The 12,828-nt window shown below is 38.8% G+C and overlaps 1 protein-coding gene across 10 annotated transcripts in view; it reads left to right on the top strand.

The window, feature by feature from the left end:
- The window catches only part of DLC1 (DLC1 Rho GTPase activating protein), a 493,459-nt gene that overhangs the window by 454,191 nt on the left and 26,440 nt on the right, over positions 1-12,828 (top strand). For 8 of the 10 annotated variants that reach the window (XM_025475287.3, XM_049094618.1, XM_025475382.3 and 5 more), the window contains one exon: positions 9,092-9,163. In XM_025475287.3, coding sequence (XP_025331072.1) covers positions 9,092-9,163 — 72 coding nt within the window. Of the gene's footprint in view, positions 1-9,091; positions 9,164-9,609; positions 9,646-12,828 lie in introns of all 10 variants that reach the window. The other 2 variants (XR_007402564.1, XM_049094619.1) reach the window with 1 other exon arrangement.

The following is a 12,828-nucleotide window of genomic DNA, read 5'->3' as shown; positions in this document are numbered from 1 at the left end:
GAAGCTGGCTGCCCACTAAGCAGGGAGCTCTATATGGGGCTCCATCCAGGACCCTGGGATCATGACCTGAGCTGAAGGCAGACACTTAACCCACTGAGCCCCCCTAGCCACCCCCTGAGTGGACAGCTTCTCTAGAGTTCCTCTCTACTCCCTTTCTCACTTAAGTTGACAGAATTATTTCTGTTTCCCTCTCTAGGGCAATGTTGAACTTGGGGCAAAAGCTGAAGGTTGGGGTTGGGAGCTACTTAGTAGAAAAAAATTTGCTAACATGTAAATGAAAGAATTGATATGCCTGCAAACCTTTCATCTTGGAGATGGGAGGGGCTCACTTCAGGTTTGTTACCAGGTATTTGCCTTGAATCATAAGTTATAAAGGAAGTGAATTATATAATCTTAAAACATCTGCTTCATTTTGTGAAAAAAAAAAAAACTCAGAAAACTAAAAGCCCTTACAAGTATGTTATTTAGATTGTTTCCTTGCTTGAAATGGTTTTCTTAATCTATGCAATTATCTTTAAAAGGTTTTATATTTTAAGAACTGTTTCAAGTCATTTTTCTTAGCAAGGCATGCTTGGAAATGCATAAATATTTGTTGTAGAATACTATAAGTGTGTGTGTGTGTGTGTGTGTGTGTGTAAACCAAAATTGTTTTTTTTTAATCCACCCCACATAAAAATGAAATAGAAAGAGGTGATGATGCATTATCCATTTCCTGAATAGTTTATTTTCACTTTAGTTTTGACTTCTTTATGCTGGGTAGTAAGTACCAATTTCCGATTAGCTGGGAGGTATTTTCAGTTCCTGGAAGTAACTGGATCAGTTTAAGTCTGGAATACCTGAGTTCAAACCATGTCAACCATGGGATCAGATGAATACAGATCCCTTTGCCTTTGTGAGAGAAGAGCGCATATTTCTTAATATGAAGAAACAGTATTTTGCAAACACTTGAACTAATTGATCCCCAAAGGGGATTTCAGTTGATTTCATTTCAGCATTGCTGGAGTTTCTCTTCAAGTGCATAATCCCAGGTAGAGGTTTGTAGGGTGTGTCTCAGGGTTTTCTTCTTTCAAGGCAAAACCATTTATTAAGTTGTCATCACATCATTGGGCAAAATGGGTCCTTTTTTTCCACTTTATATTATTTCTAGGAATGTTCTTTATTAGAAAGCAACATATCGGCCTCCAGACCTCAAGCAGGAGAAAGAGAGAGAAAAAACACTTGAAAACTTTCACAAATTTGCAGTTTTTCCTTGTACTGAAAAACAGTCTGGTGATTTAAAAGTAACCTTTGCAGGCAGTTGAATTATGCATAAAGTGGTCTAGCTGGGGAGAGCAGGGTAGTTCCAGAACCTTAAGCAAATTACCTGTACTCTGAATCAGCTTCCTACTGGTTCAGAGAAAAGATGAGGAGCTCCAAGAAGCATTTCTTCACCCAGCCCACTGATTCTGTAGAAGCCAGGATGCTGGCGAGGGGAAGCACAAACATAGAAGCTCAGTAAGCAGAGGAAAATTCAGGGCTTTCTCTGGGTTTCCTAAGCGTACTCCTCCTATTGAGATGAATTTTAGTTTGACAACTGTAGACACACACATAAGCAAAAATATGTAGAGGTTTGAGTTCCCTGTAATATGAGCACAGGCTTCATGAGACAAACCAAGGATTTAATGTATTAAATAAAAATATTATAGGAATTAATGTATTAAAAAGCAAATTAAAAATTTTCACAATAAACTTCAGTAAATCTGCAAAATTGGGGAGCTGAACTGTTGATCCAGTTTCTTGAGGGAAGAAAAATCTCTCCACGTGTAATTGATGATGAATCTGGAAGCTTAACAGTAGAAATGGAACCTATTCTAAAGGTTGTCTCAGAGAGAAGGGGAAATTGGCATAAAGGAAATCTCAGAAACGTGGGGAATTTACAAAGCCTCTGGCAATCCCAGATTTGTAGATGAGGAAACAGGTCCAGAGAGATTATTTTCTGAAGGCTACTTAACAAAGCAATGCATTCTTTCCTGGACCTGTTTTCCTCACCTGTTACAGGTGATACGTCAGCCTCTTTCTGTGATGAGTTATCAGACTCTCAGATGCAAAGCTGTTTTACATCTGAGGAACTGATGTTGGTTGGCTGCGCCATGGGTAATCAGGCTAAGGGGTGCTTATATGTGCTCTGTGGGATAACCTGCTTTCCACCCCACACTTCCCTCCCTTTGTCAGTGTTACAGTAAATCCCACTGCTCACTATTCTTTCACAGACACCTGTGCATCAGCACCGCTCCTCCTGACTTACACTGTCTCCTTCACCGCGGATCTTCTCTCCCCCACCCAGTCTTCTATGTGATATCCTAACCCCTCCTTAAATAAAGACCGAGCATAAACCAGGTGCTCAAGCAGCCCAGCTCCCACCTCTAAGTTCAGGCTGTCACATCGCCTTCTCCTCTGTACTATATTACGTATAGGAAGTTCCTAGTTTGCTTTTTTTTCTTTCTTTGTAAGAAAAAGCTATAGTGTGAGAATAATACATTTCAAACCAGTTGCTCTGGTAGGGCACAAATAACCATTTTTTAAATGGAATAGAAAAATGTAAGGATGCATTATGTATTTTAAGTGTTATTTGATGAAACTCGTTTCAGTTGGCATTGCTTCTGCAAACACGTGTTTGTGTACGTAAATAATGCGTGTGTGATACACGCATGCATATGTACAATTGTGTACCAGGTTATAATGTAAACTGTATTTCTTATTATGGATCCTGGTCAGAAAAATTAAGACCACTTTGCAAGAAAAAAAATCATGCTGTATTTATGTAATATTTCTTTATCAAGCAACTACGTTGTGTTTTCCACACTACTGTGGGTGCTTGGGATATATCAGAGAGGAAAGTAGACAAACTTGCCCTTTCAGAGCTTACAGAGGAGAGACAGAAAGTAAACATAATAAATGTTTTGGAAGGGAAAAAAATAAATCAGGAAGGGGAGTACAGGGTGGGTGAGAAGAGGCCAATGTGGCTAGATGATAGCCACAGGGAGATGGGGTGACCAATGTGGTGTATGAAGAAGCTAGAGTGTGCAGGCCATAGTTAGGACTTGGGCTTTCACCTATAACATGGGGACTCGTTGCTGCCTGTACCAGGTCACTTGGGACTTAACAAACACAAGGGCCTTAGAATAGCCCTTAGGAAACCAGATCTTTCCTTAGTAGAGAATCATAGGACACCATGTACTCAACTGTGAATTACCTTTCCATTTGGCTTCCTGCTTCGGGGCAGGAACCTGTGTCTGATTATCCCTGACCACAGCTGACAGCACACTTAGTAGATGTTCAATAAATTAAAACTGAGTAAAGGGGAAAATGAAGGATGATTGGCTTCACGTAAATGTATGACTATACTAGAATATACCTAAAGGTGGACCTGGGTCAGCTACTGTTGGGCTAACAGCCTTAGAATTAATATCAACTGGTCTTCCAGAAGCTTCCTAACTGGTTTATTTCAGAATATGCACACCAGATGTTCAGAATGTTTTTAGGCATCTGAGAGTAGGAATGTTGTTAAGTTGCTAGTCAAAATCTTTGCTGTGATTAGATAACGTTAGAGTGTAATAGATATTAATATATGCATTCTGCTATCTGACCTAGCCCATCTCGGAATTCATTTTACATATAACTCCTGATAACTACTCTTTGGCAGTTGTTTCTGTTTAACATTTATTTTTATTAATTGATAAAGGAAAGGGGGTCATATTATAGTTCTTTGTTTTTGAAGGAAGGATAATCTTAATGGATTCTCTTTTCCTTCAAACAACTATATTTGTGCTTCCAATGTGGAAGAGTCATCTTCTCAGGATATACAAATGAATTAAGAAGCTTTTGATAGGTGCACCTCACCCAGCATGGGGGGAAAGATGGGGCAGAGAAGTTGATGGGATAGAGAGAAGGGGAAATTTGGGGTGGTAGTGAGAACAGATTAAGAGCTCGCAGCATGAGAGAGCATGGTGTCTCCTAGGAACCCCAAGGAGTTCGGGAAGATGAACAAAGCTTGCATTTGGAGGCCTTCCAGGAGCCAAATGGAAAAGGCAGAGGCCAAATGAAGGTTGTGGGTCTGCTGAGAAGTTTGGATTATATCTGGAAGGTGACAAAGTCATTGAAGAATCAGAAGCAGGGGGCTGACATAATGAATTATGTGCTTCATAAAAGCGAATCCAGGGTTCAGGTATTCTTGGACTAGGACAGATTTGTTGTGGACAGGGAGGGGCAAAGCTTATCACCAAATTTAGTTGGGACACTATTAAAATAATCTGGGGAGAAAGAGTTCCTGAAGCAAGAATACAGAGCAGTGTAGTCTGGATCAGTTGTTCTCAATCCAGGCTACCCTTAAATTTACCTAGAGAGCTTTTTTAAAAAGGTGCTTCCTGGGTACTCCCTAGACTGAGAAAACCCAAATGCCTGGGAGTGGGTGGTGGTTGGTGGTTTTAGAAAGCTCCCCCAACATGGTGCCTATTGCATACAGAGCTGAGAACCACTGAGATCAGGGTTTTAAAGCCATGGTGCGCTTCTCCAGTGGGCTGACATGTGAAGCCCACTGCCCAGTATATATGGGCCCAGCTGCGTGGCAGTCCTGTAAACTTGGCCAACTCATTGGAGGCTGGAAAATCGGTAAGAACAATCTCCTTCTGTTGGAATTAATCTGTGTGACCAGGGGAGAGAAATGAATTTTGTTTTGGATTAGAAAATACTACATGCCTTCACATAGCTTAAGGAGCTGCTCTGTGGTTGTAAAAGCATCAGCATTTCCATGGATCTTTACCCATAGGTCTGTCATATTTGGGGGAATCCAAGGAATCTGGAAAGTGCTTGAATTTTCTTGCATTCCTCCAATTCCTTAGACTTTTAACAGCTACATTCTGTGTAGCTGTGGCATTTGCCTTGAGTCCTGATTTTGGTAGCATGTTGTCAAAGAAGGCAGAGAGCCTGACAGTTCCCACTGTGAAGGTAGGGCACACAGAAGATGGAAGTAATCACATCCTGGACCCAATTACTGTTGCTCAACCGGTTAAGATCAGCGGGTTCAACAGAATGATGACGGCGCTGGGGGATTTCTGTTTAACTCACTGTTGAGGGGTAGGGGGAAGATAGGGTCATCCCATAGTGCCAGGAAATGTGCAAATATGGACTAAATGGCTCCCAGCCTTACGCAAAAGAGTCTCCTGGACCTCATTCATCTTATACAACTAACCACTAAAGCTGTTTCCAATAAATATTTCCTGTTTCCTCCTTAACACATTTTGTCTGTTGTTTGCTCAGAGAAAATCCAGGTATTAAAGTGACCTTGTATTTCCATTGTACTTTTAGTTTCTGATTGCATTTTTGCCTGGTGGAGAATATTTTTAAAAAGTCATCCTCATAGTTGCATATACTGAAGAAAAAGTCATACCTTAGAGCCAGGGGAGAGGCCTCCAAAAACAGACATCGGGATTTAGTGACTAAGAAATGCAATATGTACATGGTTTTAATATGTTAAGTGTTGCTTGTTGTTCTATATTTTTTAAGGGAAGAAACTGTCTTGCTCATGGGAGGGGTAGAAGGGGAGAGAGAGAGACTTGTAAGCAGGCTCCCTGCCCAGTGCAGAGACCAACACAGGGGTCTCTCTCACAGCCCTGAGACCATGACTTGAGCCAAAATCAAGAGTCAGACGCTTAACTGACTGAGCCACCCAAGAGCCCCTGTCTTGTTTATTTATTAGTCTTAGTTCTCTCTGTACTGTGGTATTTGAATGTAAAGAAAACCCATTCTAAGAAGTTATTTCTCGAGGCACCTGGTTGGCTCAGTCGGTTAAGCATCTGTCTTCAGCTCAGGTCATGATCTCAGAGTCCTGAGATCCAGCCCCCAAGTTGGGCTCCTTGCTCAACTACTTCTCCCTCTGCCCCTCCCCCCCCCCGCTCCCGCTCTCTCATTCTCAAGTAAATAATTTTTTTAAAAAAAAGAAGTTATAAAAAAAAAAAAGAAGTTATTTCTTTGCTTAGTTCCTCACCTCTGTATCTTGGGGATGATATTAGTAATCTGTGTTTTAGGATCAACGTGAAAAGGAAATGAATTAATATGCCTTAAATGCTTACAGGTCCTTGCAAATAGTAAGCACTCAATAAAAGTTAGCCATTGATAGAATTGTCAAGAGGCATCTGGGAGATCTGCTTAGAGAAGGCAGCATTTGGGATGGATCGACCTTGAAGGGCGAGTGAAATTTTACACTGAGAAGATGGGAGAGCATTTCATGCCAGGAAGTCACGGTGATGTATAGTGAGATGAGCAGTGAGCATCCTATGACTAGGAGATAGAGTGAATACAGGGAGCTGAACAATTAGGTTGCCTGCCTCATGGAGAGCCCAGAAAACCACACAGAGCTATTTAGACTAGATTTTCCAAGCAATGGCGCTCTAGTGAATTTGTGAGAGAGAGACAAGATCAAGGCTGTAGCTTTAGAGGTGTGATGGTTTCTCTGAGAGAGGAGAGAATTGAGATGTGGAATTTTAGTTGAGAGACAGGAAGGAAAGTAATGGTTTGCATTGGGCGGGGGGTGGCACGTGAAACTAGGAAAGGTGTTCTCTACCTGACTTAGATGTAGACATAGGTTCATTTCATGTTAAATAAAATGAAAATACTGATTTTTTTTTAAATCAGTACTTGCATTCGAATGTTATTACCATTTTCTCTTGATAATTGGAAATGAGTAGGAGTAAAGTCAAGAACTATTCCATTTATTTTTTTAAAAATGACAACTTTTTACAGTTTTTCCAGTGTTTTCATTCTGATTTCTACAGACACAGTGTGTTGAGTTTCCATTTGTTCTGCAACCCAAGTTTTCATGAGTGGGCATTCTTAAATGTAAGAGAGATAGAGACTTGCCTATTTCCCGTGTTTCATATCCAAAAGAAAGACACATTTTCATCTATTTCAGGGTAGGGAAAAGGAGGGTAACATTTCTGGATCTCTGAAGTTCTTGAAAATACTGATTTTTAGCCATTGTCATCCTTTAATTAGATTATCTGCTGAAGATGCAAACCTTTCCCTGCTCACATCAATTCTTTCTACCCACGTGGCCCTAAGCGGAGTGGCTATTTGGACATAGCTTTTTAAATGAATTTGTGGTCATTTGGCAGCTTTTCATTTTCCTTAGTGTTGGGAAGTGAGTAAGAGAATGACAATTCAGCAATAGGCATCTGTGGGCTCCTGAAATCACTCGGGGCCTTAAACAAGCAATATATATGAGAATGCTTGGTAATTTGTAAGGCATTATATAAATAAATGTAAAGGTTTTTAAGAAAATACCTCATATCTTAAGTGCCTCTTAGCAGGAAGCCATTTTAATCAGAAAATCAGGAACATCATGGTCTGAAGAGGTGGCAATATTAGCTGGTAAAGTGTGTCTAATTAAGGCTTTTGTGCATATGCTGACCCAGTGTCATGTCTGAATATAGTCAAAAAAGAGTGGACATTGAGAATTTCTGGTTACTCACCACTTGTTGAGTAAAATATTAAGAAAGCAAGAGCATATACTTTTTGATAATCCATTGTTCAGAGTCTAACAATCTGTTCCATGGAAATAACCTCCAAATAGTCAGGAGTGAGTTATTTAAAATATTTTTTTAAACAAACACTTAGCCTTTTTTTTTTCTTTCCATGTCTGTCTTTGAGCAGGGGCCACAGAGATAGAGAAAAAAAGTTTCTTCGTTCTGTAAAATAAAACGTTGAGCTTTTATAGGTTTTTCCAGCAATACAGTTTTCTGGAAAATGTTTATTTTATGATTTTATGTAAAGCTGCTTTCATTCCTTTCTGAGACAAGGTATATGTCATTACATTAAAAAATGTTAAGTACGGGTAATTCATACTGGACAATTCTTTTTTTGTTGTTTAGATTTTATTTATTTAATCATGAGAGAGGCAGAGACATAGGCAGAGGGAGAGGCAAGCTCCCCATAGGGAGTCTGATGTGGGACTCCATCCCAGGATCCCTAATCACAGCCTGAGCCAAAGGCAGACTCTCCACCAGTGAGGCACCCAGGTGCTCTTGAGTGTTTTTAATTGCCTTTCTTTACAGGCCAAGGAGCTCATGAAATAATAGGGAAAAAATACTTCGAACTGTAAAGTTACTAGGCAAAAGTAAGATATGTATACTTCTAATATGGATTGTGCACCTCCATCTGGCTTAGAGGAGAGATGCTTAATAAAGATTTGAATCCAGAATAAATAAGCAATGTTGAGACATTAATAAATGAGTGAATCACCTTATACACCTAAGTACTCTAATGGCCTGAGGAAGGTGGAAAGAAGAATTGAAAGGATATTTTTTTGTGCAAGCAGAGAAACTAATGAAGGTGCCCTGGACCGCCTCTCTGAGTCAGTTTTAACAGGATTGTAAATATGTGCTTGAGTGAGTTTGAACACAGTGTGTCAGTTGCTCTTTCTTGGCCTTTCTGTTTATCAATACTATCTACAAGATGTTAACCACAAGGAAGTAGAGCTTTATTAGGCATTTCAGTCTGCCAAGACTGTGGGATTTATTGACTTAATGCCCTCTGGGTCACCTGGCAGCCTGGCCTCTACTGCTGGATGCACCTAAAGGCACATTGCCATGGCACCTGGGCCTTTTCTGTGCATCCTTTTGGGGGAAAGTCTGTTCCTTTGGGCAGGTTAGTCTTTTCCAGGGTGTCACATGTATTTGTGGCCATCTGTTGATGTGAAAAGTAAACCAGGTTAGACCATCTCGGCTCCAAAATATTTAATCCCTCTTCAACCTGCTTGTTACACCCTATTTTCATAGTCATTTGTAACCAGAACATAGAAGCAGCACAGAGTAACCTACTGCTAGGACCCCATTTTTATTTTTTAAGGAACGATAGATAAAAATGCATTTTTTAAAGTCTAAAAAGATGCACCATATTTTAAACCATTTGAACTGTGTGTTTGTTTGTTTGTTTGTTTTGCTTAGCCATTGTCAGGTGATGTATTTTGTGTATATAGCAAAATCAGAGTTTGTTAAGGAAGAAAGCAGGCTGAGGTACACATGACTGACATTTTTGTCTTTCTTCTGTTCTGTTGCAGAAATTGAAGCCAAGGAAGCTTGTGATTGGCTACGGGCAACAGGTTTCCCCCAGTATGCACAGCTTTACGAAGGTGAGTAGGGGAATGTTATTTTTGTTTTGTTTTGGTTGTTTTTTAATTAGCATGTTCATATCCTTGGTTCATGATATCACTGATCTACAATTTATTTTCCGATATTTTATCATTTATTAAAATATTTCATTAAGAAAACAATGGAGCAAGTCCTAAGACCTCCACCACTCAAAACAAAAGCTAGGACCTTGATAATAATGCACCCAATGTGTTGCCCCATTAGGTCCCTCCACTACCCCTTGCCCAAAGTAGCTGTCATCCTGAAACTTTTGTCATTTTCTTGCTTTCCTTTTAGATAGTTTTATGGCATTTTCCTAATATATAAAGTTTTATAAATTTGCTTTTACCCTTATAAAAGGGGTCTTATGCTCTATGTAATCTTGTAAGATTTAATTTTCTCCACTAATTGGTATATTAAGATTCTTCTGTACTGTGTGTCCCTCTAGATCACTTGCTTTGAATGCTGTGTAATAGCCTGTTGTGTGAGTAGACCACAGTTTATTCTCATTCATACTCTGATTGGTGGGCATTTTGGCTTTTTCTGTTTTGCTTTTATAAACTGTAGGCTTATGAACATTCTTGTACTGTTTTGTAGTCTCGTGGTACACCTGCAATAATTTGTCTTGTCCGTATACTGAGGAGCAGAATTACCATGTAATAGAAAACGTGTATGTTCAGTTTTATAATCCAGATTTTTCAAAAGTATCTGTATGAATTTTCATTCCTATTAGTAATATATAAAGATCCTGTTCATGTGCTTTCAATACTGGATATTGTCAGACTTTAATTTTTGCCAATCACCAGATATATTTTGACTTCCAATTCCCTAATCATAAATGATAATACTCGTTTCTTCATATCATCTGGCCATTTGTATTTGCTCTTCTGTGAAATGTCTGTTGCCCGTTTTTCTCATGAGCTGATTGCACTTTTCATAATGATTTATAACAGCTCTCTATTCTAAGTAGTAAGCCTTTCTTGGTCATGTATTGCAGATAGATAGTTCCCAGGTTATAATTAGACTTTTTATTTTTGTTTAGGTTGTCATTTAATGAATATTATTTTTTCTGTGCCATTCAAATTTTTAACTAAGGAAAAGGGACCTAAAAAAAAAAGGAAAGATCTAGGCCGATTTCCAATTTTTTACTCCTTCACTTCGTAATCAGTTCCCTGGGGGTCATTCAGATAACTGGCTGAGGATGAAGAGCTCCTCAGGTGTGACTCATCCTGAGCCTCTGGCTGCCCATAGTGGGTGGAGCATACCATACACGTGGCAAGATGAATAGGATGTTCATTAATGTGGGATTTTTTTTATCATACTCTATGTGAAGTCATTTAAAAAGAATTATAGTTGTGAACCAGTGAACTCCATTTTTATGGGTAATTTTCAAGCAAAAGTGAGTGAATAGTGAAGTGATTCCTAAATTGAGAGTAAGTTAAATGACTTCTGGAGCTTCTTCTACCTTGAGCATTCTTTGTTTCTTTAACTCTACTGAGAATTATAGTTGTGAACCAGTGAACTCCATTTTTATGGGTAATTTTCAAGTAAAGGTTGGGTGAATAGTAAAGTGATTTCCTAAATTGAGAGTAAGTTAAATGACTTCCAGAGCTTCTTCTACCTTGAGCATTCTTTGTTTCTTTAACTCTACTGAGATGATGACACTACATGTCTCTCATTCATTGATTCATTCATCCTATCCATCCCATCCCATCCATTCAACTAATCAACAAGCCACTATTTACAGCAACAGGGATGCTCAACACTGTGATGAATGTTACCTATTTTATAGAAATAAAAATATAATTCAGACATCAAAGAATAAAGGGATTGCCAGAATCTCAAAAAAAAAACCATAATTTTGGTTGATTTACATCTAAAAAATACATCTTTTTCATCAGCTTCTTAGGAAGGGAACTGCTAGGAGATAGCCACCATGTGACAAAATTTCTATACGATTGAATTGAAATGATGTCACTTAAATATTTTCACCAAAGATGTTCAACTTTTCTCATAATAAATAGTTTTAAAATCATGTCTTTTACTCTTCTCTTCTTGTAGGGTAATAACAATCAGACTACTTCCTGTAACAGTGGCATTGGGCTCTTGGGTAGAGCTAGGGGTCATTGCCAACCTTCTTTAACACGCGAACAAAAAGCCAATACTAAGAGTGGGTATAGTTTGCAAGTTTGGTAGTGCTAGACATGATCAGCAGGCTATCTTGAGGAGCTATGGGGTGGGTGGGTGGGCTCCCCAGAAGCAAATCCAGCAGAGACCATAGAGATCATTTTTATTTTCCTAGCTCATTCAGCTAAATTATTTCATTGCCTAATTTATAATGCCTAGTCTTCCTCATTGTAGCCCAGATTGAATGTGCAGTATTTTCCCATGAAGTTGGATTCAGAATTGTTTTATTGCTAGACTATGTAAAATATCTTTATTATTCCTGCATTATAGGGAGTATTTCCAATTCCTTTTTCCTTTCTCTCTCTCTCTCTCTCCCTCTCTCTCTTTTATGGTACTTGGTTAACCTGCATGCTTATTATGGTGGAGTTGCTTATCTTTCCTTTAGAGAGAATTTCTGACCTAATAACATTTACAGTATCTTTGTCTTTCAGAAGGGCTTGGAAGTGGGGAGGGTTGGGGAGGGACCAATCTATTGCATTCAATTCACAGCTCCACTGGAGATGGGGAAAGATAATTGCATTTGCAGTGGCAGTAAGGTGGCTGTCCTTCTGTTCCTTTTGTTCTCCTGTTTAGAAATCAAATTTCCTTCAATTATGTTCATTTTTGGTGTTGATTTGCTGCCAAGCAGCACTTTCTTGTGAGTGTATGTTTGCTAAGACTCATTTCCAGTCTCTGTCTTACTTTTTGATGAATCCTAACATTCAGACTACCTTTGCACAGAATATATTTGGGATCTCTTCACATTTACAAGTCTTTTGAACTTGTATATATAGGAATATACTGTATATAGTTCTGGGTAGTAATTTCTGTCCTTTGTCCTGTGTGCAGGGTGAGTATACACACACTACACACCAACCCACACATTCCTGGTCTTCCTGTTTTGCTTTAGTTTGGTCTTTGACAATTTATACTTCCTGCCCTTAAACCCAAGCTGGAAGATTAAATCCTAACCTGAAGAACTTCTATACATTAACAAAGTATATCTTTCAAAAGCCAGTCCTTTCAGAAGAGTCTAGGCAAGTAAGAGAAAATTATGCATTTAATTATTTCGCTTCTCTCTTACATTTAATCCCTACCTACCCAACAGTTTTTTGGGGGTTTTTTTGGTTTGTTTTTTAATAGAAATTTATAGTTACACAGTTCTGGGTAAGTTAGAATTGTTAAAATAAGACAGTCATGATCTCCTGGATACTTAACAGACATGTGAGCTTTTCATTTACATTTATAGATCTGATGTTACCCTTCAGAAGTATTCAAAATCTATTCATTATTATCAGCTCTATTATTTAATAGCTCAAGGTGAAATAAAATGTCACAACCTTCAAAGAGTTTCACAGTCTGCCCTGGTTGTTTACATTCACTATATGCCAATAGAGTTGGTCTATAAAATAATGAAGAGATAAATTACTGCAATACTAAATTTCATATATGTCTTTGTAAATCCTGGGCTGCTTCCTTGGTCTGCCTATGTTATTCAAGG

Source organism: Canis lupus, chromosome 16, assembly GCF_003254725.2.
Source record: "Canis lupus dingo isolate Sandy chromosome 16, ASM325472v2, whole genome shotgun sequence".
Taxonomy (NCBI): Eukaryota; Metazoa; Chordata; class Mammalia; order Carnivora; family Canidae; genus Canis; species Canis lupus.
This window is presented reverse-complemented; position numbering and strand designations above follow the sequence as displayed.